Source organism: Serinus canaria, chromosome 4 (assembly GCF_022539315.1).
Source record: "Serinus canaria isolate serCan28SL12 chromosome 4, serCan2020, whole genome shotgun sequence".
NCBI lineage: Eukaryota > Metazoa > Chordata > Aves > Passeriformes > Fringillidae > Serinus > Serinus canaria.
Genome location: NC_066317.1, coordinates 58,264,026 through 58,290,380, shown reverse-complemented (window position 1 = coordinate 58,290,380; position 26,355 = coordinate 58,264,026). Strand labels below are relative to the sequence as shown.

At 37.7% G+C, this 26,355-nt stretch overlaps 1 protein-coding gene across 2 annotated transcripts in view; it reads right to left on the bottom strand.

Moving 5' to 3' along the window:
* Window positions 1-26,355, bottom strand: part of SLC2A9 (solute carrier family 2 member 9) — an 81,798-nt gene that overhangs the window by 20,579 nt on the left and 34,864 nt on the right. For both annotated transcript variants that reach the window (XM_050973264.1, XM_030239195.2), the window contains exons 7-10: window positions 21,762-21,949; window positions 18,306-18,416; window positions 10,529-10,630; window positions 7,936-8,011 (exon numbers count right to left, since the gene is read on the bottom strand). In XM_050973264.1, coding sequence (XP_050829221.1) covers window positions 7,936-8,011; window positions 10,529-10,630; window positions 18,306-18,416; window positions 21,762-21,949 — 477 coding nt within the window. The remainder of the gene's footprint in view (window positions 1-7,935; window positions 8,012-10,528; window positions 10,631-18,305; window positions 18,417-21,761; window positions 21,950-26,355) is intronic.

The following is a 26,355-nucleotide window of genomic DNA, read 5'->3' as shown; positions in this document are numbered from 1 at the left end:
TCAATTAAGATAATTTTTTAAATCTATTGTTAGCGGGATAAAGTTCATAAGTTTTCCTGCTGCTGAGAACTCCAGGTGTCACCTCCAGCAATTCCTTTATTCAACAGATACAATTACCTTTCAAATACTAGGGGTTCATTTTTCTTTAGAACTGCCACTAATTATGACGAATTTAAATCTCTTTTGCTGCAGGACTGTTAAAAGCTGCACATTTTCTCTATGCTGCTCTTTAAGAGAGAAGAATTCAAACAAAACGTAAAACAGGTATTAATCCCAAAATATATGTTGAATGACACTGCATTTAATGTATTCAAGGAACATGTTATCCTCCCCCCCAGTAAAAATTCAATGAATATTGAAGGCAATTCTAATCTTATTTCTTAACAGTCTAAAAAAATCAGTTTGTTCACTCAAAGACAATCAAAAGATAAATTCTCAACTACCTGAGTTGGTAGAAGTAGTTAATACTCCTGCTCCCAGGGGTAGGCAGGGGCTTTTCCATGGCTGGAGAAAGGTAAGTGAGGTAAGTGAGCCTCCTGTGGCTGTGGGGCACAGCCCACAGCTGTAAAAGGGCATTGGCAGGGCAGGCTGTGATGGCTGCAGCTGGGAGGGCAAAACACCAACCCCAAGGACCCCTGCTTTGGATAGATGGATGGCACCTGAGAGCAAGGGAATGGGGCCAGGGGTCTCAGAAAACCTTCAGCTGGGACTGGTATGTACTGTCTGCAGGTTATTACAAATTTCTGAGCAGAACCATAACTCACATTAGGAGTGTTTAGCTGATATTTATACGGCATATTTTAATTTTGTTGTTGTGCCCACAAAAGCTTTACAACTATCAACAAGCCAAGCCTTTTCCTAAATACCTGGGAAAACTAAAGGCTGTTTCTGCACAAATACCCTCCATAACCAGTGCAGGAACTACTTGGCATTATCAAAGAATGCCTATCTCTGGGAAGACTGGAAATGCTTCTAGTTTATAGAATTTTTAAAAAAATTGAAAATTAACCCAGCCTTTCAAATCTACAACTTTTTAACTAAATATAGAACAACATGGGTTTATTAGTTTCTTTTTTACTGCATACACTTTTCTGGTACAAAGAGTGGGGTTTTTTTGCACTCAAGCAAGCTCAAACTCTTTCTCAAAGTGGACTGGCATAATGCCTCTGTGGGAGGCCATGTGTGTTAGAAATTTTTACATCCCACTCTAAGTGGAGAAGCTAAAACATCACACAAAGCTTCCGTAAATGCCTATTTCAAGCAGTAATACTGATGCTGCCTTTCATGGCAGTACTTTTATGTCCACATGTGTGCTGTTACACATTTGGTTGTTTCACATCTAAAAGCTGATTTTTATCTTTTTCACTCGTGACATTTTAGGCTGAGCAAACCTCGTGACTTTCAAAGTGACCCTTTTAGGACAACCCCTTTGCTGTCAGTACAGCTGCACATTGGCATTCAGAGTAAGAGCATGGACTGATTTAAACTTTAAATACCAAAGTATCTTTGATACGCCTCAGGGCACAGCATGATTTCCTCTAAGTTTTCTTTTGTTTACCTTGTAATGTCAATTTAAAATGGTATTCAATTGTATTCATTGTATTCAGCTGTGCTAGGGAAGACTTCACTTACCTTTGTAAGCCATGACAAATATTATAAAACTCTCAAAAAAATACAAGCATGAATGAAACATTTTTCTGGAATGGCCTGGTTTGTTGATATTTCTCAGCTGTGTTTGAAAATGCAATTACTATAAAAAGTAACAATTGAAAGATGAAGATCTTGCTACCATAGAATTTCACTGATTTCTCTTTCCTGTAATCACAGTGTGACTGGAAACATATCACTGATCTGATTTTGTCATCCTTATGCCTACTAAATAGAAACCTATTTTAAAAGCAGGAATTTAAGTAAAATCACAGACTCATGTTTGATCACACTAAATTCAGCCTTATCTGTGTTACACTGAACTCAGCAGGACTTGTGTGGGGAAATGCTACTTGTCCACAGAAATACTTACAGGATTTAAGACCAGAAGAACTACTTCTGAGACATTACATAAGAGTGTAAAGCCAAAAGGCCTGAAGCCACTGTGTATGACTTAGCCAGAGACTCCTGCTTTCTTCTCTCTAGTGCACTGATTTAAAAATAGCAGCTAATGACAGAAATGAAGTCAGGGGCTGCCTTTTGTTGCAGTGACCCGCTAGAAAATCCCTCTGGCCACATGTGCATCTTTGCAGATACCAAGGGCTTTAGACAGGTAGAAACAAGGTATGACTTCAATACAGAGGATTGAGCATCTCACTTAGAGATAAAAAAAGAACACAAGATTAGAAGATAAAGGAATCCAGGATCATGTGCAATCAAATGCAATCCTCAGTGATTTCAGGCACTATTTAATTCTCAACCTTCTCTGTGAGACACTATGAAGTTATTCTTGATCTTTTCATATATAAATCTATTTTCTTCACCTTCATGGTTTCTTCACCTTTGCAGCCCTTCTTTGCTAACTGCTGCCTGAGCAGCTTTGTGCTCCAACATTCAGCTCTAAATCATCTCAAAAATGATGACACTATGCCTGACAACACAATGAGCATTTCTCAGATTACAATACAGTGAGACAATGCATGGCAATATGATGAATAGGTCTTCAAGAAAACATGTAAAAGAATGTGCATACAGAGTGTTCATATAAAACAATTTTTCAAATTACTTAGATAAAGTATAATCAGCTATGTGGAAGCCTTCCATTTGATACTTAGGAGATATTATATTTTTCCCTATCTAACTGGCATTTTTCAGACATCCTTAAATTTTCACCCTGTTCTGAGTTTCTAAGCCTCCTTTTGTCTCCAGGTCATGCAGGCATATATGTCTCATTCTTAGAAATGGGCAAAATGCAAAAGGTTTCCACAAAATCACTAATCTTAAACTTGAAGTGCCACCATAATAACACAGATATCCAGCACAAAGATGGCTTGAGTTATCATGATCAGGCAATTGATATAAAATCAACTCCTCCAATTTTTGGAACTTCCATGAGTGTCACTGTTTGTTGTAGTAAAATGGTAATTTTTCTTTTCTTTCCAAAGGACTCCAAGGAAGTCTTTGGAAGAAGGAGCATTACCATTACCATGTGCCTTCCTCTGCACACATGTGGCTGATCGCCCTCCCAGATACAGTGGTCAAAGGTGGGCAACACATTTGTGCTACACAAACACTTTTTACAGATCTCAGTGCCACAATTAGGGTCTGGGGCTATGTCTATGTATTTCCAGTGGTAAAATAAGTCCAGTGTTTCAGTGTATCATGTTTCCAGAGCCAGAAAAACTGGCTGAGATTTGAAAGCAGCAACACTTATTCAGTTTCTGAAAGAGGGCGATAAGAGAAGGTTGTTTCAAAGCTAGCATTTTATCAAAACAATACACCTCCTCCCACCTTCTCCCATCCTTCCATTTAGGACGAAGGCATCATACTCAGCCTCTATGGTTTCCTGTCCCTTCTCTGCAGCAGTGCCTTCTCCACTTATCAAAACTGGATGGAAAGGTGTTACACTTAAACAGAATACGCTTCTAAGGAAGAAATTCCAATAAATCACTTCATGCAAGGATAATGCATGGAAAAGCTTTATGCCAGGTTTCCAAGCTCTCCAGGCCTTGACTGTCTTTGTTACACTTATTTTCACTGGGAAGGTTGTCCAGGAGTTCATGGCAATGTTTCTGCAATCCCCAATTAATCAGTTGATCAGGTTTTTTCTCCCCATGTTCCACCATCTGACACATCTTGACAGGTGGCAGAAGAGCCATTCTTTGGTTCAGAGGATGAACATATAATTGTTTCACGTGAGTTGGAAAAACCAAAACCTGCAAGCCCCTCATCCGAAATTGCATAACAGACTCACTGACAAATTGGATCAACATCCCTGCAGAGAAATCAGGAAACTGAATGGAATACATTCTGTGTCAGTTTTTGGGTGTTCAGTTCTTTTTAACAATATTTGGCTTGTGGGTAAAAGGGAACAATCTGCAGCAGGTTTTCTAAAACTACAAAGAACAATTTTCCAATTTTCTCTGAAAAATCTAAAATCTCTTGCTGGCACAGCAACTGTTGTAAAGGTACAATGGGTGAATGGAGAGTTCCAGAAAATAGCTAAAAATAATCAGAACCTTTTCTTTTTTCTGTTTAAGTCAGATTTAAGACCATCTTTCCTTAAAGAGACTGATTCTGCAGGCACAGCTGAATATGAGTTTTCAATCCATGAAGAGGCATCCACATAGGTTTAACTGAGAAAGTGGGAATAAATCTTAGTTTTCCTTTTTTCTTAAATATTAGCTAAGGCAAAGTTATAAAAGGAGAACATTTCACATGTACCTAAACCTGCCTATCACTATCCAAATTTCCAAAAAACCTGCACATTATTTACCCATTCTGTAAAGGCTTTACAAATCAAGGCATTTGCTCATGATGCAAAACCTGAACAGCACAAATCTGCTCTCTGCAGATCCTGAAAATGTTCTTTTACTTTTTTTTCTTTGATTTGTTTTTTTCTCAGCTGATTTGTTTTCTCAGCTGCAATTCCTTCCTTTTTTTCTATTTACTTTTTGCTGGATGACAATTCTTGGTTTGTATCCTATTCTTTGAACCAATTCTTTGAAATGTATCCTGTATTTATTTCAGGTCCAGCAAATAACTTGAGTAAAATTAACCAAATAGGCACAAGGAAGCAACTGTCTGGGGCAGCATGGCTCCTTAATCTATAGAACAATAAATAATTTCCTTTCAGATCACACATTGACGGTATCAAGCATGAGGGCCTCTTCAATTTTTAGAAAGTGAAAGCTTTCTGATGTTTGTCTATTGACAAAAATGATGAAGTACCAAACCACATACATGCTTGAACATACCTGTTGCTAGAATTACTGTTTCAGTCCTCAAAAATATCTACAGGCTGAAAAGCTGAGTTCAGAAAAACAAAACCAATGAACACCCTCCATAGTTTATAGCAACAGCTGATCCTCACTGCAAAGTGGCAAATGGACTTGTGCAAGTGCTATCAGAACATGGTTTACACAACATCTAAGCTATCAAGAAGGTCTTAGATGTTCTAACAAGAGAGAAGATATCATACATTTAAAGGAAATTTTATGTTATAGAAAGTTAAAGCAGTATTTTTATAAATTCAATTCCTCATCTTATTTGTTATCTTTAGATGGGTAATTTTTCCAAGTACCAATAGCTCAATAAACATAAACTAAATTCATCCTAGCTTAATATTTGTACCTGTGGAATCATTACAAATTGTTTTTGTAGTGTAACTACAGGAGGAATTAAGATACTGAGGATTAGTTGACAATTGTCCCTGTTTAACCACTAAAATGAGTGGCAAGACTTCTACAAAAGGCTAGAAGTATAAAAAATATGCAGCTTTATAATAAAGAATATCTCTTAATTTTCATGGGAAAAACCCCTTTTACTACCAGAAAGGTGGGAAAGTTATTCTTGAAATTCAGTCTTTTCTCATTAAACCATCAGAGTGCTACAAAAGAATACCAAAGTGTGAAATTTTCCTGCTAAGGTGGTGTCATAAAATATCACTGAGAAAAGGTGGCAATAAGAAATAGCTGTTCATTCCAGAAAAATCTGTGTTGATAAGGCAAAAGTTTACAAGATCACAAGAATGTTGAAAAGGAGGAAGAGGATCAGTTGCTCTGTTTCTGCAAGACCTAGAGTGTATCACACAAAAACTAACAAAGGATGTATGCGTGAAAGGTGGCAGACGTAGTTTTCTTTGCCAAAGAATACTAAAATTCTGCTGTTTCAGAAACAAAGACTTAACAAATCCAGGGGAGACTATGAAAGTGTTAGAAGCTATGCCTCAGAAAAACCCTAAGCTGGAAAAAAATGTGCACTGCTTCTCTAAAAATGTCTCACATACTTGCCCTGTTTGTATTTTGCTCTGGACACTTCCCTACAATCACTGCTAGGGAGAAAAAGAGAAGTACAAGCTAGTCAGTTCTGATTTTTGTGTAGTAATTAACGACTCAGTATCCTTGGTGACCTGCTTGACTGCCCAGAATAAAAAAGCTTTTCCTTACAGTCTCTCTGCATCTTTCTTGTTTTAACACCTTCATTCTGCCTCTCAAGCACCTCGCCAACAGGAGACTGGCTCTGCCATTGCAACACTCTTCTCACAGGCAGTGGCACTGCTCCTGGGTCCCCAAAGCTGTCTCTTCTCAGGCTGGACAAGTCCAGCTCACCCAGTCCCTTCTCACAGGTCTCCTGACACTGACATGGTGACTCTCTAATGGACTTGTCACAGGCTGTTGATGTCATTCCCACACAAGGAAAGGGGGACAAAACTTGACACAATAATTGCACTCGATTATTGAGTTGTGCCTTGTGGTAGAAAAACAATGGATGCAAAGTGGACTTCTTGGAAATAATTTCTTTGTTCCAAAAAAAAAAAATACTCCCTTCTTATTCAATCATCTCAAAATATTGCTAATAATGGAAGTTGCCCAACTAAAAGGAAGTCAAGTACTTCAGATCTCATAAGCTCTTCTCAGGAGAACAGAGAAGTTTCATTGAAGATAAACTGGCCCCCATCAAAGTCAGCTAAAATATTGTTATTGATTTGCAGAGATATCAGAATATGATTCTTCATGGCTTCTTCTCAACAGCTGAAGAGTCAATTACCAAGATTTTAATTAAAATCAATTCAGTGTTAAGTGCTACCCAGATATTCCCACTATTGTCAGATATGACAAATGTTTGAACACACAGAGGAAAGGTGGAGAGGCCAACTAGGTAGCTGCTGGTACACTGCTAATGTTCTTTGGCTTTAACAGCACTGAGCACAGTGAAAAATACAACAGAAGCTTTAATTTTAATGAATTTCTGTAGAAAGCAAGCCAGAAATTTCTAACAATAGCTGTTTGTCCTGGATGTATCTGCAGACACTTTGTTCCAAAGAGATTGTGAAGTGCAGCAAAAATCATGAGTAACATCAGTAAAGAGAAAGAATCTAAACGAAGAACTCTAGAACCCATTTTGAAGAATGGTGAGGTGAAGAAGAAAAGCAGAGGGTTAATATTAACATGCTGGAAATATAGCATGGAGGAACATCTTAATTTGCAAGTTCTAAAAATTGGTGGAACATATCTGTATTAGGGAAAAAACTTCAGTTTGTTTCAACCAAGATTTTAAAAAACCCCAATGGTAGACACTGCAATTAGCTGCACTTAAACCCCTCAAGCCACATAAAACACCAGAACGGAAGTTTTAAAGAAGTTTCAAGTCAACATTTGACATTCCTAAGGTATTCTAAATTCAAGAAAAGTTGTATTCCACAGAGTTCTCTAACACACACCCCCCAGATCTCAGTCTAAGAAACATTTGTCAGCACTACAATGGACTTAGCTGAACCTGAGATTTGTCCTTTCAGAAGGAAAAAGGGATTGCTATTTTTTGTTCACTATTTTCACAGTACTTTGCATAGCAATTATTGACAAACTCTTTTCCTAGAAACAAGAGTAAAAGAAATATCTTGGTCTTCTCCCCATTTTTCTCTAAAGCAGCATCTTTTTTTCTCAGCTTTTCAAAAGAGGATCGATGGAATTACAGCAGTATTTCATTAGAGTCACATCAAACATCAGCAACTCTTCCCCAAATAAACCACAATCAATCAATTAGACCACTTCAGTAGTGAAGATGTATAAACTGCTGATTAATGTTTAATGTCAAACTCCTTACAAATAAAAGAGGCAATAAATGGTGCATAAAGAAACCTCCAGAAGCTCAAGGGAACAAAAGTCTTACTTTCTGGTTTACTGCCAAGGTGAAGCTCTGTACAACTGATCTGATACCATAATGCCAGTGCAAAAATACCTGTCCTCAAATGTACAAAGACACATGAAAAAATAGGTATAGACATACCTGGTCCAATGCAGAACGATGCAATGATTGCAAGGATACAAAATATACTGAGGTAAGGAAGCCAATGCACAGTGTTCTGGGTGGATAAAAGACATTCATTTTAGATATATTGAACATGTCACAAATATTTTTTAAAAACTTGCAGATAATAGATAGTGTTTTCCACAATTCTTGATCTATTTCAGAATTTAGCCTGGGGTTCCTTTAGAAAACCACAACATTTCTGTAGGACTTTTTAGATGATTTGTATTTAAAGGCCTTGGTCTCTGAAATTCCTGTAGAGAAACACTAGACAAACAATCTACCACAGAGTCAAAACTCTAAAAAATCACAACTTCTGGTGTGAAAGCTCAAGCCAGCCTGAAACACAACACTTCAGCACCTCCATCCACCTCATGTATTTCAGTCATGTTTGAAAAGAGCATTAAGGATGGCCCATGATGCTCCAAAGTTCACCAGTCAAAGGCTTGGCTGAAGACTGTGCACGACAGGCTGACACTTGGTAGGACAGTCAGGGACCAGACCCTTGGCAAAGCATGGGAAAGCAAGAGTCCAGGGCTTTTCAGCTATAATCTGATTTTGCAGACAAGGAAGGCCTTATATACTATCTTTCCTCTATTTCTAAGTAGTTTTTTCTCTACTGAGACCTCTAAATATCAGGAACTTGAAATAGGAAGAGCAATTCCTGTGGAGCTTGCAGGACACTGTTTCTTAACCATGTATGTGAATGTTTGATTCTAATACCAATAGATGAGAAAAACCCATGGATTCCCATTTCTTTCTCTCTCCAACAGGTGGAGTTTTGCTGCAGCAAAGTGTGAATGATATTTTTATAAGAATTTTGCTATTTTTGAAAAGTTTGTTAAGATACATGTAAGTGTACTATCACCACCTTGAGCGGCACTGTGAAAATATCCTTGCTAAAGGAAGTAGTTATTTTTTCAGAGTTAAGGAAAGGTGCCCATTTTCTGATGTTTTTTCTCTTCTAGTCTGGGTTATTTCCTTAGTTATGTGGAAACCATGGTCTCCTGGACATTACATTAACAAAAAGGTTGCAGATCTATCAAAATTACACAACCTAGGGTTCTTGTCTGGAAGCAAATCCAAGGTCTCTGAGAAAGAAAAGGTGCAAATACAGAGTAGATATAAATTTCTCTGAGATTAGGCCTATTTGTACCGTGATCCTTTGTTCAAAGCAAATCTCAAATACTTTACAGATTGAAAAGATTTTCCTTTTGAAAGGAGATAAAACTGAAGGGATTTTAAATAGCTGAAGGTGCTCACACCCCCAAGTTTGCTTTAAAAGATCTGGAAGGGAGTTTTTCACTTAGCATACAAAATATTCAATAACATCTCTCTTCAGGAGGCGAGCTGTCTTACAGCTGTCCTGGCAGGTGTGTGAAGTAAAGCTTTATTGTGATGTACATACAGGTAGATCAAATAAAATAAATAAAACTGCTGTGGTTTGACACAGACCTGCCAGTCAACCTGACCTACTGACTCCCTTCAAACAAGAAACAAGATTTGGAAGTCAGATTAATGGCACCACACAGGAATCAGAACCAGCAGGAAAACACTTTGATGGAACACCACCCAAATCCATGCCATTGCAAATGTCAGTTTCACTTCTCTAAAGTCCTCAGGAACATAAACAAACCACTTTATTACATAGATGGAACCAAACAAGGAAAATTCCACAGGGCCAGAGTTTTAACTGGTTTAATAAATAAAATATGATAAATTGAAACATCTGGGGAATTGAGTGCTTAGAACATCTGATAATTTAGAGCCATGTCATCATAGAAAGATATTGATTGAAAGAGCCCTTTAAAGCTCATCTAGTTCCAATCCCCCTGCAAAGAGCAGAGACATATTCAACAAAATCAGTTTGTTCAGGGCCTGTCCAACCTAGCCAGCCATGAGTGTTTCCAGAGATGGGGCATCACCATTTCTCTGGACAATCTGTTCCAACACTTTCCCACCTTCATTGCAAAACACTTTTTCCTTATATCTAATCTAAATTGACCCTGGTACAGTTAAAAATTATTTCTCCTTGTCCTATCACAAAAAGCCCTGCTAAAAAGTCTATTCCCATCTTTTTTCTAAGGCCAAATGTTCTCCAAAGGATAAGTCTTTATATTGCCTATTTATATCACAAACACCAGAAAAGTAACTTGCACGAAACATCAAGTATGGAAATTTTTCACTAAAAAAATTCTAAACCTAAAATATGAGTGACATATAAAGCATGAAAGAAATTTCAGAGAGAGTGAATTACAAACAAAGATACTCCCACAGAATATGGGTAACTGTTTATTCAGCTGTGGGTAAAATTGTCTTCATAACAGTTCATCATATGCATAAATCTTTGAATTAGGGAGTCTGAATGTGAGAATGTGAGAAAGACCCTATAGCTTTTTTAACGCAAAAGCTTTGGAGCAAACAGATTCATAAATTAGTATGAGACCTTTCCTTCCTCATGCCAAGCTGATTAAAAGGATTGGCTCCTGCAGGAATGTTGAGACAAACCAGTATCAAGCATGTTTAGAACAGGCAAAGGAGAGAGTGACAATCCCTAGTGGCCTGGTGTTACCTGTAGAGTCAGGGAGACAGTGAGCACTGCGAAGAAGACGATCATCAGCCCAAAGCCTCCAATGAGCAGAGGCCTGCGCCCAAGCCGCTCAATAACTAAACCCTGGAAAACAAAAGGAGGCATTTGACCTTCTTGAGAAAACACTGAAGAACTTGGATCATGAAATATGTTCTCCTATTAAGTATGAAGATGAAAACTCAACCATGAATTGATTTTACACTGTTCATAAGCTATGACGTTCATAATTGTGCTCACAGTTGTATTTACAACATTTCACATGTTTGAAAGAACAAGTCAGTATGGTGTCCTTATCTAAGACCACTGAAAAAATTGTTCATGGTTTGAATGGCTTAGAAATATGCACTAAATTTCTATGACAATGTTCTTACAATACATAATTTTTAGATGTCTGTATGTTGAAGTGAATTATGGTCTCTTGCTTTTGCATTTTGATTGTTTCCTAATTTCAACATCTCTCTGAATTTAAGCTTAAGACGTTTAAAATTTGAGATTTAAATCATTTTAGCATAAATTACATCTTAATTAAACAAAAATTTATTTTAAATTTCTTTCTTTCTCAAATGTAGAATAAGAATTTAGTTTTCATTTTGGATAATTAGTGTAATTAGAATATCCAAGCAAAAGAAATCCATGCAGCAGAAATTTTGCTCAGACAAGTGATTTTAACACTGATACTTGTGCAGTTACACTCATTTTGAATTTATATTTAACATCTGAATATATACCACAAAATCTGAATACTTATCTGCTAGAGAAAAACACAATGAAAAATTTCTTAAAAAGCTTTAACTTGAAACTCTGCTAGTCTGACTCATTAAAATAGGCTAATATGTATTTTGTCATAACAGCTGATGTACTTTTCATGTTGGTAACTACTAAAATTACTGATTACACTTGGCTTTCTTATAAGAAAAACAAGAGGATTTTATGAAGATTAAAATGTACCACTTCAAATAAGTTAAAGTGAGAATCACAAAACTGTTTGCCATATCATTATTGACTGGTGACTGAATGCCACCTTCTGCACATCCTTTGAGGGAAAAGCAAAATGGGCAACTAAAATGAAATCTGGAGTAATACCCTTAATCCTGGGAAACAACACACATCACTGCACTGCCAGCATCTAAAAGAAATGTGTTAAAGTACAGAGACATCCACAGATGAATTGCCTTGAGAGGGAAATGCTTCTCCCTCAGTCTGGAGTTCACCAGTGGATTTTAGGGCAGGCTTGTCTGTCCTAAACACACGTTGATGTTGCACCCTGAGCTGAACTTCCTCAGCAGAGATATGCTCTGTGGTGCTGCAGATCACTGAAAATGACTCTGTGACAACATTTTCCATTCTTCATTTCTTTAAATGGTGAAATATATTGATTTGGACAATTTGTACCGCTTCCATAATAGAATTATGGAATTTTAAAAAGACCTGCACTGATATTAATAAGATCTTATGAGGTCCAAATGTTTCAAAACTGCAACTGCTTCACTGTCAAAACCTCTACAAGATGTCAGTTATATCTCATTATGATTGATAAATCCATCTTGCAAACACACATGACCACACAGACACTGAACCAAGAGACAGCTTTAATGGCTTTAAGGGCTAAAAAATTATTTGATAGGTCTGTAAGACCCATCTTCTGCAATTTCTGCAAGAGACTTCTGCAATAGATGTTTCACATGTAATTTGGAGTGGAATATCTGTTCAGCAATAAAGGTTGCACAAGTAATTTGACATGCTGTGCAATTTCTCTTATTTTTTCAATGGTGGATTGATGGTCATGATCAAGCCATCTTGGTGTTACACAGCTGGGTAGTTTTGTATTAAAACAGGGTCAGGGAAGATGCTTCTCTTCGAGGAAAAAGTTAATGGATGTCTCTCATACAAAGCATGGGAAAAATATGATATATAGCTTTCACTTGTAAAACTCAAAGCAAAACAAATTCCAGTAAGGAAGGACAGTTTGGACTTGGTCTTCCATAACAGCAAATTTTCCTGGTGAAAGCAATGCTGGTTTTGAGGTTGTTAACAGACAACAACTTAATTTTTTAGTTATGATTATACAAATCCAAAACTTGTTCACTTGCAAAAGCCACTAAGATGTTTATGACTCATAAGAAGTGGAAGATGATTCACCAGTTTCCAAGTATTTATAGTTCTGAATGCTCCACTGCTGTGTACTGGCAACTGTTACCTATTGAAGACCTATAGGAAATCAAAATATGCTGTAGAGTAGAGTAAATGAAGTGACAAGAAATCCAGTGCATGCTCAAGAACAGAAAACAGAAGAACATTAGAACTGTTTTCTGTGATAACACCTGAGTTATGTGCCAGGCTGTGTAGGCTGATATTTGTTTCTGTGTGTTCTTAAACATGCATTTGTGGAAACCTATACCCAGCCATGATGGTTAGCACAGCTGAAATGACTGAAAATGTGTAAAAATATTGCATCCAAAATTCTCACAACACAAATGTTTTGTGATAAAGAGACAACTGATATACAAACTACATTAACAGCTCACACAACTTACTTCTGTCTGTCAGGAAACACTTGTGAATAAAGTTGAAGAAGCAAATGTCAACCTTTTCACTTGAGTCAGCTTCAGATACCAGGGCTGACATAATGCAAGCAGAGTGCATTAAAATAGATCAGACAAGCTTCCTTGGATAAAATGAATGTGCAAGCAAGTCCTGCAGTCCAAATATCAGGTCGTTGCATACTATTCCCTACTTATATCCTGGCCCTAAATTATACTAAGCAAACCCTGTCAGGTTCTCTTGATGTCTCAGCTCTGTGAAGAAGTTTGCTCTATAAGTTAATGTCAAGAATAGCCACACTTTCTTTCTCATGTGTTTTGGATAAAGGTCTGAGTAAGACTCTGTGACTAGACTCAGACTTAACATGGCAAGTTAGCACTGTGTTATTTCCATTTTAAATATCAGGATTAAAATGGATAACCTCATTTATATCACTCCATGACACAATGTGTAGTATCTTGTACCCAGGAAAAGGAGAAGAACAGCAGACTGAGAATTATAATTGGGGGGGTTTTGATTCATACTTTGATGTATATCCATTAGTCTACTGTATGAATTATTATTTTTAAAACAAAAAAAAAAAGGGCCTATTGTATTTAAGAACCTAAACAGGAATTTAGAGGCCTAGCATTAACTTTGACCACATAAGCACAAGCCTTAAAGAAATGTCTGTCTGCAAGGTTCTCACATCAATTTGCCTGTGTCTGTATTAAAGCCACAACAGGATCTTATACAACTTCTGCAGGTGCCTGTCTAAAGATTGCTCTCAGTAAAGCATGGAATTGATTGCTGCATTTCTGAGCTCAGTCTGAAGTATTTTGCAGTAAGGCATCCTTAATCAGTCTCACTTGGCAGTGAAATTTTCTATTCACTAAAGATGCACTCCATACTCAATACCTGCCAAGACCAGCCAGGACACAGCCCATGCAGGACTGATCTTAGCCAGCCACATTTGCCTCAGCAGTGCTTGGCAGCAGCCCCTTGGGCAGCACAAAACCATTCATTTCCTTATTCCTATTCTGTCCCTTCAGTAAACTGTAGATATTTCTGAAGCAAAGCTCCTTCTTGTGATGATTCAGTTGTTGAAAGTGTTAAGCTATCAGGTTTATGCTATAAAAGCCAGACTAGATCTCAGCCTTGATCTGTGACAACTTATTGTGGCTGATGCTTTATTTTCTAATTATGGTATTTGAATGCCCTGCTGCAGATCATCCTGAATAGATTGAGAAAAGAATGACTCAAATCCAATGCTTTTAATCCTCAGCAGCAGGGGATACATCTTTAAAACTTTCAATTTCTGAATATATTCTATTAAAGAATTTGAATTCAAATTCTAGTAATCCTTGAGAAACAGCTTGTCAGGGGGAGGGGAGAAATAGGGGGAAATGCCCTGTTTGCCCCATTCTTGCCCTCTCTACGTACATCCTGCTGGAAATTATGGCTATGTGAAGGCTGATTCTGAGTTGGTGTGAACAATGTCACAGGGGACTGCATTAAAAGTCTTACTAAAAATCAGATTCTAACAGAGCTTCCCTCAAGATTCTGGTATTTGTCACCTCATTTCTTTCACTTGCTAAGACTGGCTGTTACTGGAACACATTTCTTTCTCCTCTAACCACAGTGGACCCAGAGATTCAGTGGAGATATCTTGCATCATCCTGTGGAAACCATGAAGGAAATGTGTTGGAGATGAGAACACCTATGGGAGTGTCTGGAATACAGACACTTTATTTAAGATGTGCCATGCCCTGAGCAGGGAATATTTCCTTCTACATTGAGATCTATTAGCAGTAAAAGAAACAAAGAATGAGTCTAAGAGCGCTTTCTCATGACATCCTAAATCACATTAAAATCATCTTGCTAAAGAAGGCTGGCTCCCCTGGCTTCTGTGTGATACTGCAAAGGATTTCCTACATTCTTTTGTGGTCTAGTACTGCAATGTATTTTAACTCGTTCCAGACTTCACACAGCTTGTGTCTGTCACAGGCTTTTAGTAACACCTTCATGCATCATCCATGGGAAATACTTAGGGCACAGTCTTCTCAATATAGTCACATCTAGACTCTTTCTGGGAACACTATAAGAAAAGCAAATTTGGTGCCACAGATGGCAAATTTGGATGTGGGATGCTTCATTTGAATAACATTCCCTTTTATTCTAGGCTGGCTTCATGGAGGAGGGAAGGAATCTTTTCAGACATTTCCTTCTCTCTCCCCTTCCATTCACCCTGCTGCTGTGCTAAAGAAAGGCACTGGAAAATTGTTCTCTTTGCTCACTAAGAGTAAGACCACAACTAAAGTTAACCTGAATTACTAAAACTTAGTAAACAGCAACAGTAATCAATCTTACTGAAGAATAACAAAGTTTGTGGTATGCCCTTACTTTAGAAGTTATAGAACAGACTTCAAATAAACACAGGGAATTATTTAGGTATATTCCATCCTCCTTCAAAGAATTACATCAGGTTAGGTAACTTACTTCTGTAACATGTTTAGGAGTAGTAAATCAGTATTTCATTCCAGAGGACAGAAAACTTCAGAAACAAACTGAAATTGATGGGCACCCCACTAAAAAGTAATTTTCTAGCCAGTCTAAAATCAAATCTGCCCTCTAAATCAAACCTGTTTTAAGTACAATGGGTGGAATTCTCTATCATTAACCAAAAAATATACAGAAAATTTATATTGTCTCCCTAGAGAGAAACCAGGGCATCAGGTATGCAATGCTATACATATTTAATGAAGTAAATTAGGAAGAGTTGGTGTAAGTGGAAGTTGCAGCCAAATTATGTGAATGAAAGGAAAATTATGCTGAATGTTTCATCTTTCAATGTCTTGTTTATATGGCTTTTGCTGGAAAGGAGGAGGGATGGAGCTGTAGGCAAGTCACGTTACAAGTGGGCATATCAAGGGATCTGAGGCAATACAGAGCTATGAAAAGAATGGAGTATTAATTGTCTTTTATCATGGACCACATCAACATTATTATTGCTGTGCTGCTGCTGCTGCCAAAAGATGAATTAAAGGGAGACTTTAAAAAAATTTCACAGTTTTAGTATTTTATCTCCTCAATATTACTTTGCTTCTCCCTGAAATACATCTCTATTTCCCTGTTTTCCTTTGGCATTCATGGAGGTCATCAACACCAAGTATTCTTACTGAGGCTCAATCTCATGACCACCTAATTTATGTATAAAGATCACAGATGGTGCATGATTTCTAGTGGACATTTCCAATTGCTATTTCATTTAAGAGGACAGAAAGTATACCTCTATAACTGATTACCTTTACTGATTTATTGTGAGTAAAATCTGGTTTCTGCTAGCAGATTAAAAAATACCAGGAAAATTGAGTTCTCTTCTCTTCCTCTGTTTCTTCCCTGAATAGTATAAAAGGCATGCACCTGGCTTAACATTTAAGACTATGAAAGAGATTTTTTAAAAAAATATCAAAATGAGACATTGGGGGAGGTTGGGAGTGGGAGGAATCCCCTGTCCTTAGCACTAGGCATGAAAACTCAATGGGAACTTACTCAAATAAAGAAGCTGCAAAATCTTCAATGGAAAAACTAAATTAGTGTCGTTGTTCCTTTAAACAACAGAAATGAAACATTTATGAAGATTAAGGAAATAAAATTAAGGCTAAAAAAGCAGTGTGTCCTGAACTGAGAAATGGGAAGGGAACAGGTATATTGGTACATCAGCATTTCTAGAAGCACAGCAGGTAGCATTAACAGAAAAATTATTAAGAAAACCTCCTCTTGAGTATAGAAAGTTAAAACACATACCAGGAGCCAAAGCACACCCATCCACCTCATTATGTACGAAGAGTGTGCTCTGAAGAAGCCCTACAAACTGACAGCACAGAAGGAATTGAAAAATAACAGACCCTATTTATAGAATGGCTTTAATATCATGGAATCATCTCCATGTAATTATCATCTGTTTTCACATAAAAGAGGTGTATTCTTCATCTAAATCACTGGTAGAATTATCATTATTATTTTTCCATATATCTTAAACAAAGAACCATGTGTGCAGTATCACAAAGAAACTGTAAGAGGCTGGCACTTTCATACTTCTCTATTTCTACCTATTAAAATGAATCATAAAATAAAAGTCTCTTTAATTAAAAAAAAAGGCAAAAAACAGATTTGTGGAAATTCACAAATATCAGAAGGTTATTTGTGATCCTGTAGAGTCCTTATGTCCTAGACTATAAGAAAACATACCTGATAGCTGGATTTAGTTTAACATTTTGTAGGTCACAGGCAGTTACTCTGCCACTGAAAAGGACTCTTTTCCCAAAATCACTCTTCTGACATTAAAAAATGCTTGCTGCTGTGTTCAGTATTGTTCAAGTAGAGTTGGTTTAGAACGTATGAAGAAAAAATTCTAACAAAGAAAGGACTACTGACTTGTTTGCAGTTTTCCATTCCAAAGACTTCTCCCATTGCTTGTTATCTATTGCAGTGCAAACATAAATGTACTTTCTTTAGCAATTAATTGTGTAATCACCTACTAAAACTTGAAGCTTTAGTGTATTTTTTAGTGTATTTTTTCCCTAGTCCTTTCCTGTGCATGGCTGAGTTTTTCTGTTAACATCTCCCTCTACATTCAGAGCAGAGCAAAGGACCTGCTCTGGAGGTCATGTATTAGGAAAGGATGCCTGTTTGTGCTGAGTTAAGCAGCAGAATTGAACACCACATGGGACTCCCCTGTTCTAGCAGGCTGCCCTTCCCACCTCCCTGGGTGGCTGGCCCTGCCAGCCACACTGAACATCTGTAGCTGTGCTGTGCCTGAGCCTTCTCCAAACAGCACCACAGATGCCCAGCAGGCGCAGGAGAAGTCTGAGATGTGAATAAACCTCTGCCAGGTAAGGTTGTTCTACCAGGTGAGCTAATTTATGAGTAACCACTTAATGTACTTTGGCCCTTGCTGTTTCTGCCTTCTTCCTCCTCATACATACAGAGCACTGCAAGACATACCAACTTTTTCTGTTCCTTTTGTGGATCTAAAATTAAAGAGCAACTTAAAAAAACATTCCAAGAAAACAATTTGATTTAGGATTAAAATAAGAAATAATATTTTGAATTGCATTAACAACCATTACACTTAATCAACATACTATTCTTTTTATATTTTAGGCTGCATAAGAAAATAAAATCTAATAATATTAAAATATCAAGCATGCTAATGGATTTTCATATCCATACTTACTGAAGAAACAGCAGCCAGGGTCTCAACAGCACCAGTACTCAGTGTGACATAAGGGATTGTTTCACCATCGATCCCAGATTCACTAAAGATGTTGTTTGTGTAGTACCAGATCTGCATCAGAGAGAATAAAATGAGTTATCAATCCTTATAGGTTGAGCTACAACATATTGGCATTCTGTCCAACCACCTAATCTGCTTGAGGTGGGACTTGTTAAAACTCTGAGCATTCCCAAGTCACCGCGGGCCGAACAGGACAACAGATGTAGGGAAAGAGCAAATTCCAGGTGGATTAGGCACAATGCTGCTGTAGTTCCACCTGCAGACCCAGGCAGAATTACAATCAGCTTCAACTCAATTTAGCTTAATTCACTTTAGGAGTAAATCAAAGAAACTCACTTTATGCTTGAACAACAGGATACAAATAGGTTTCGTGTGGCTTACAAAGAGATTTGTGTAGCTGTATGGAATACTTCAATAGGATGTAACAACAGAGGAGAGAACAGGAGAGAGATGTTGTGAGGCACTGAAGAAGCTGCTCATTTTTTGGACAGAAGGAGTGAGGTGTTATTTCTGCTTTAACCTTACTGGAGTGTGGATATCTGCAGTCAAGCCATCCCCCCAATCTCTCTTTATTATCCACAGAAAGAAAAGATACTTTTAAGATTAGAGTTGCTTGGGGGAAAGTAATATGCTGTTTTACTCATAGGCTTGAAGTAGCTGTCACTAAAGGACAGAAATACAGGTTGTATGACTTAGAGGAAATCAATCATGTTTAGTCATTAAAACCATATCCAGCAGTGACAATATCCAGGCAGAGAATATATAGTGGCAATATTCTAAAATAGCAAGTCCGGTAAGCATCAGGGTCTCATTCACATCAACTTCCCACTTTGGGAAAGATTCCCTTAGTATGTCATGCAGTGTATTATTCCTTGATATGAAAAAGTATAACATTCACCAGTGAAATGTCACTGTAATTTTGTGACTTCTTTAGAATGGAAATAAAATGGTGGAGGAAAAATGAGTTTATTATGGTTTATATTTATCAGGTAAATGTTAACAGAGTAAAAGAGACTAATAGGAAATTTTTTATTTATGTCAGTTTAGGTCAGGCTGTCTGGTGTTTTGTTATAATTGAAAACATTAACATGACTAGAGCTTCACCATGATTTCTGTTCCGAGTGGAAATAAACAAATGTACTGTTTTAAGCAAAACAAATTTTCATCTAAAGTAAAATCCTTAGAAAGAAGCAAGTGTTCTGAGGTACCAGCAGGATGATTACAGAAATCTGCCAGTCGGCAATTTCCCTGGAGAACGACCTGAGATTCTTGCCTGAAGGAATCCCAGCTTTCCCATATGCCCTGTCCAGATGGTAGTTGTGGAAAAGACCAGACTGACAGGGCACTACAGACAAAGCAAATGAGTTAGAAGGGGCCTTCCCTGCCAGTAAAACCTGGCTGGTGCTGGCTCAGATCCAGCAGGTTGGTTCAGATGCACTCAGGCAAACCAAGACCCAGGTTCACCAGTATCTGTCACACCTGGACCTGTCCTCTCATCTTGGAGCTTCAGATGACTTGAGCAGCATCAGCCAGAAAAGCCAAGTGCTCCAGCTATTTCTCTTGACCTCTCTCTTAATTGTCTTGGTTTTACTATTAACTGTTACTAACAACTGTTTAAATAATCCATTTCAGAACACAATTTTTGTGTGAATAATTTTTTTTTTCATGTTTCGTGACATTGCATGAAAGGAGAAACAGAGTAGTAATAAAAAAGGAAGGCCTGAAATAGCCAACTCAACACACAGGTTTCCTGACAAAGACAGTTTTTCTGAGGCATATTTTCAGAAAGTGGCCATCCAGTGACACTTTTAAGTAACTCTGGCATCCATTTTGGACTGGAGATGCCTGATTATCTACCCACACCCTCACTGAAGCCATGAGAGTGTGGTTTTGTTCTGCCACAGAACACTGGACAATTTCCATCAACTATTAAGTATCCGCGAAGTCACGAAACACTTCCATTTGTCCTGAAAATTTAGCTGTGATCTTTTCTTATAGGCAATGTGCTCCATTATTTGAACAGTCTGTTTACTACTATAAGTGTCATTTTTTTTCTCCCTTATGTGTTGATAAATCTTAAAAAGACTGGATGACAAGATAATTCTGGGGATTTTTTTCTCAAAAATGTATCCACAATGAGGAATAAAATAACCTGCCATTAGCACTGAAATCTTACCATTAGAAGAAAACACTATCTATACAAACATTATCATAGTTTACCCCACAGGATGAAAAAACTCTTTTAATTCCCTCCTAGTATTTTGCAAAAAGCTTTTAGATACCAGAGTTCCAATTGCATTAATCTTTTAAATAGTCTTAGAAAAATTATTTTTATTTGGAGTATTAAAGCTATAGAGATACCTGAGATAAGCCTGAGCTAATGTTCACACATAGATTTTTTAGCCCTGGGGGGAAAATGCAGCTGGAGTGTGATGCAGAGCACAGTGAGAGTTCCTTGCAGCAGTGAGAATATTGCTTTTCATATATATAAGTAAGTATTGCCTTTGAACTATGACAAAAACCCCTTTCCCTTTGAGGTGCTTCATGAGAATATTTGTCTTGCGCAGCATAGAGCTTCTAAGCCAGATGCCACAACCTGCAGCAAGGATAGCTCTGGCTGGATATAAAGAATACACTTTTCACAGTGTAAGTGAGGTAAACACCTGGCAGAGGTTGCCCAAGAGGGTTTTGGACTCTTGGCCCTTGAATATGTTTAAAACACAACTGCACAAGGCCCTCAGTAGCCTGAGAAAATACTGAAGTCATTCCTGCTCTAAGCAAGGGCTTGGACCAGGTGGAGGGATCTTCCAACCTAAACTGTCCTGTGACCTTCTCATGTAGGCTCAGATAGGTGGTGAAGGAGACTTCTGATATCCATTAGCCTCAGACATATTAATGGCCAATAGGATTCACTGTTTCTTCTTTTCTCTCTTTTGCTTCACTTTCCAAGACAGGAATATGGAAGCAACAAAAAAATTAAATACGCAGTGCAACCTTTTAAAATCCCTTATAGGAAGCAATGATGACTCCTGTAAGTACTGAACTGAATAAATCCAAGCTGAAATGTCTATTGAAAAAAACTCTGAATAAGCATGGGGCATATTCAGAAACAGAGAATCTGAGTGTCAGAAGTGAAAGCTGCATCCTCTTCCTTTGCTGATCTTTTCTACCTTTCCATGTATTCCTTCCAAGTTAACACAACATGGCTTTCCTCAAACATATTTTGTTTTAAAAGCCCCCAGGCAATTCAGATCTCTGTGGGTCTTCCCACACACTGCTCTCAGAGAGTCATTGCTAAAGGGAATTCACAGAGGTTGGTAAATAGTGTAATCCAAACCTCGTTGTAAGGGAAAGGAGCCCGCCAGGAGGTGCCATGGCCCGAGGAAGGACACTTACAGCATTCAGCCCACAGAGCTGGTAGCAGCCCATGGTGACCACCACGGTCAGGATCTGCCATCGCACCGCGCGCGTTCTCAGCAGCTGAACCACCGACACCAGCTTGGTGTTCCTCTGGGCCCGAGACTCTGCCAAAACTTCCTCTATCTCCCGAGACACATCCTCTTTCCCAAGGAATCTCTGAAATGCTGCAAAGAGAGGATATGTACTTTAGGCCAGACCCTTGGCACTGTGTGCATTTATAACCGTCTTGCTTCTTTAAAATAGAAATGTTTGGCACAAACAGGAGGCATGCATGGGCTACAACTTAATCATTCTTCTGACAACAATATCATTCTGCTCTGGATGTCATCTGGTTCATCCCTGCTATTGGGCTCAAAAACTGAAACAAAACCATAAATTGTCTCCCTATGAGATCTCTCTTATGTTATTTCATATTTGATACAGCCTAAGGTCCAGAGAAGAGTGAAAACCCTGTGTGACTTGAAAATATTTATTACCAGAGCTCCTCTGAACATTATTTGACTTGGCTACTTTTTCAGCCTAACAGTATAGCTGGCTCCATTGCTGGAGATAGATTGGATAGAGAAGTAGTAAGATGTAAAAATGCATATAATTCTGGTAAACCAAGAAAAGGCAGACATTGGAAAGGAATAGCTACTATTCTTCATATTACCTCTTGTTTTTACTAGCATATAGACAAGAAATTACTTTGTCAAGGTAATTAATACTAGAAATAATTACCCAGAGCAGTTCAAGACTTTATATTTGTCAGTGGGAGTCATGGGAACAAATTTACATGGCCAATGTAAGCAACCAACCAGCCTCAACTCCTCAGAAGCACACCATTTAATATTGCACACTGATAGCTTCTTGAAATATCCTTCCACTGTGAATAATACAGGTTTTACACCTCACACCTCCTCCAAGACAGAGATACCTCCAACTGGATGTGATGTGTCTCCACCAACCTTGTTTGACAGATGCTGTCTATGCAGTCATAGATACTTTTGTCTCAATCTAATGAACATACCCCAGGGGTTGGCATTTTAAGAGATGTTTAAAATGCTTATTATCTCAGAGTCACTGCAGAGAAACAATGACATTAGAAACACCCGTGCAACAAGGCTTTGCTACCCAGTAGGATGCTAATATTCAAAACAATCCTTTACACAACAGGTCACTTGAAATTGTCATTTTTATTTAATGAATAAGTTCAATTAGTTCACATAAGAGCAAAACCAATTTTTCTTATCCACAGCTTCGCATAGCACTGCCTATAAACAAGTGACCACATATATTGGTATGTTTACACACCTTTGGATCATAAAAAGCACTTAGATGGGCAAGAAAACTAGAGATACTGACTAGTTATGGTTCATACATCAGAATTCATTTAGATTTTGAAGTTACAAAATTTTATCTTTACCCAGGTGAAAAGGGCAATCTGTAATATTTTATTGTTGTGAGGGATAGGTCAGACAAATGAACAGGTGGCCTCCCAGAGCATCCCTCTCTGATACTTTGGTGAATGCACAATGCCTTCTCCTGGTCTAGCAGTGGAGGGAACTAACTTGAGCTCTGGGCCAAGGTTTTCTGAGTCACTTGGCAATTCTAACACATTTTAATGGGCCCCACCTGATTCTGCTTAACAAGGAGGATAATTTTTTAAGGGGTGAACCACCTCTGGGAGTTGAGTCAATTCATAACATTCATATATTCTGATAACCAGTTTCTCTCTCATGAGAGGAGAGGTCAGAATTTTTAAATCTCTCAGTAAAAGCACTTTCATTTATCTTTTCACACAGGCTGTACAATCAGAAATGAATTAACAAATTGAGACCTCAGGACTAAAATTAAGCTGCTCAGTTTTGTCCCTCATTATTGCCCATTTTTTAATAAATAAAACTTATTTAACAAGTGTGATGTATTTAAAGACAGTGATAAGAAATGTAAAATTAATACAATGTGTGCCTTCAGTATGTTTAAGTCAATGTCTCATGCTGAAATTACACTTCCCTCTGTACTTTTACAATGTTGACTGAGAAGAATCCAGGTAAAGATGAGAACAGCCAGACATATATCACCAGAGTCTTCCATGAAAGTATTCTGTCAGATTTTTTAGCATCTGGTCTGTGCATCAGTGCACAGTTTTCTTTATATTTCCTGTTCTTAAAATCCTCAGCATTACTTTAGGTCACACAAGCCAAAAATATAGGTGCAATCAAGTAAAAAGATAGCAATCTGTCTTTTTTGCACAAGGGAGTTTGCTGTATTTCTAGAGGGAAGAGGAACTAAAACACTGCAATTACCAAAATTGTCAAGTACAAGGCAGGGAAAACATAGACACCCAATTCCTATTCTTTCTTTCATGGCATTAAGTAAAAAGATGTAAATGCCACTAGGCAACGGTGGTGGATACTTTAAATTACCAGCAAGTCAAGAAATACTGAGAAATTACTGTGCTATCCATGCACAGTTTTGAATAGACATCACCCAAACTTCTTGGAAAGGCATTCTCCTGCTACTCAATGTCTTTAATTTTCCTCCATTACCAGCTTTTCAGTACCATAAGAATCACAATTTTATATATAAATAATGTGGAAATAAATTCTGCATTAGCAGGGAGATAAGGAAACTCAAAAGTCTTTCAATGTGTGATGTTGAATTTATTAGTTTTACATTCTGAACCCTGGCATTACTGGCACTGAGAAGCACAGAAGTCGTTCCTCTCCTCGCTGCAATGACTCATTTCCCTCCGTGACTGGCTGCTTCTCTCTGTAGGGAAGCTTTATTTTCATGTGACACTTAAAACATCTAAGGAGTTGCAGTCCTAGAAACTTTTAAAACTTTCCAGATTCCTATTTAATTCCCTTGGATCAGAGGGCTTTAGAAGCTCAGCCTCCAAAAACTGGAATACTGCCTTCATAAAATACGAAAAGAACCAGATGGTTCCACTCAAGGGGAGAGAAGTCAGGAAACCCTTCCATTTACTCCACCAGTTTTTATTCATCTCACCTAAGTCAAGGTGAAGCACCTGAAAGAGGTTCAAAGATCTGAAAAAAAGTCAGTTTGTACTATCTCTAAAACCAATCAGGACTTTAACTGAAGATGGGCACTCAACATCTCAGCAACATAGGGAATTACTAATTCTTTTTCCTCTCTAGTACTTCCAGGACTGTGCAAAGAAAGCAGTTGTTATCAACAGAATTAGCATGTGAACTTTGAGAAGAAATTTTAAAAGATCAAAATGCTACTGAGTGGTTTGCAGTATAAGGCCAGCAGCAGGCAAAGTGGGGCAGAAAAAGAGAGAAGTGGTCAAAGTTTGTTTGGGCTGCTCCTTTGAAAAGAAATGGACAAAAACTAAAATAAGCTGCCAGAGTATTATTGTCATCTGTTTCCCATGGACATATTCACTTCCCTGATGATTAATTATATTAAATCCAGTGTCACACTGTCTCACACACCTTTGTCTAAGTTATGCTTAAACAGCATCTTATTTGGCCACTGTTGAAGACAGTAGAAATTTCCCTGTAATAACTCCATGTTACCACAGAAATAATTCACCAAATGAATTAACAGTTATTTCATATAAACTAATTTTATTAGAGTACTAAATATCCAGAAGAATAACTCAAATTTATCTTCCTAGAAGAGATATAAGTATAATAATGCTATTGAAAGATAGAAAAATATAGATTATCTACTAGCATGCAGCATAGCAAAATTTAAGAAAAAAATCTCAGGAAACATAACCGCAAGCAAATGACTTCAGGCTTTTCCCACATGTCACCACCCTCTTCTTCTAAGTAAAGAACACACAGATCTTTTTGGAGTTATTATCCAGTTAAGGATTACATTTTTACCTGTTTCTATGTATGGTTTTACACACATCAATAGGCCTGTTCAGGTTCACCTGAAACTAGCCAATATGTGCAGGTAAAACAAAACATACACATGCCACCCTAAAATAACATAAGAATTGGCAGTGTTGTATTAAAGTTCCAATGACCTAATATCCTTTCTAAAAGACAGGAGGCTTAAGAAAAGCATAAAAACCAATCAGACACACCACAATCACTCCAGCTTTTGGCAGGTAAACGTCTCAGATGAAGCCACCACCATAAGCCAGGAAGTTAGTAGTCATGGCTGTCTCTTCCTTTCCAGTAAGAATAGTTTATAATCCTTACAGACATACAAAACCCACAGAGAAACAAAAATAAATCATATATGTGCATGTTGTCAGTCACAACAACTTATTTTAATCACCGGATTTGAAGCAACTTGTTCCTACTGTTAAAGTTTGGGTTTAACACCTCTCCAGTCCATGTAGGCACCCTGAAGGGCTTGGTAAAAAATTGTCTGCCTGTTTTTTTAAATCAGGAGTGGCCTTGATCTTTTGTCACATGAAAAGATATCAACCCTAATCCATCTTTCTAAAAATTTCAATCGATGCTTCTCATTATACCTATTGTAATGCTTCTTTCATAACCATGGGACTTTTAATGTTGACTGAACATACTGGATGAACAGATTTTGTATGTCACCAACAGATGTTGCTGTGACATTTTATCCAAGTTGTCTGACCCTTAAG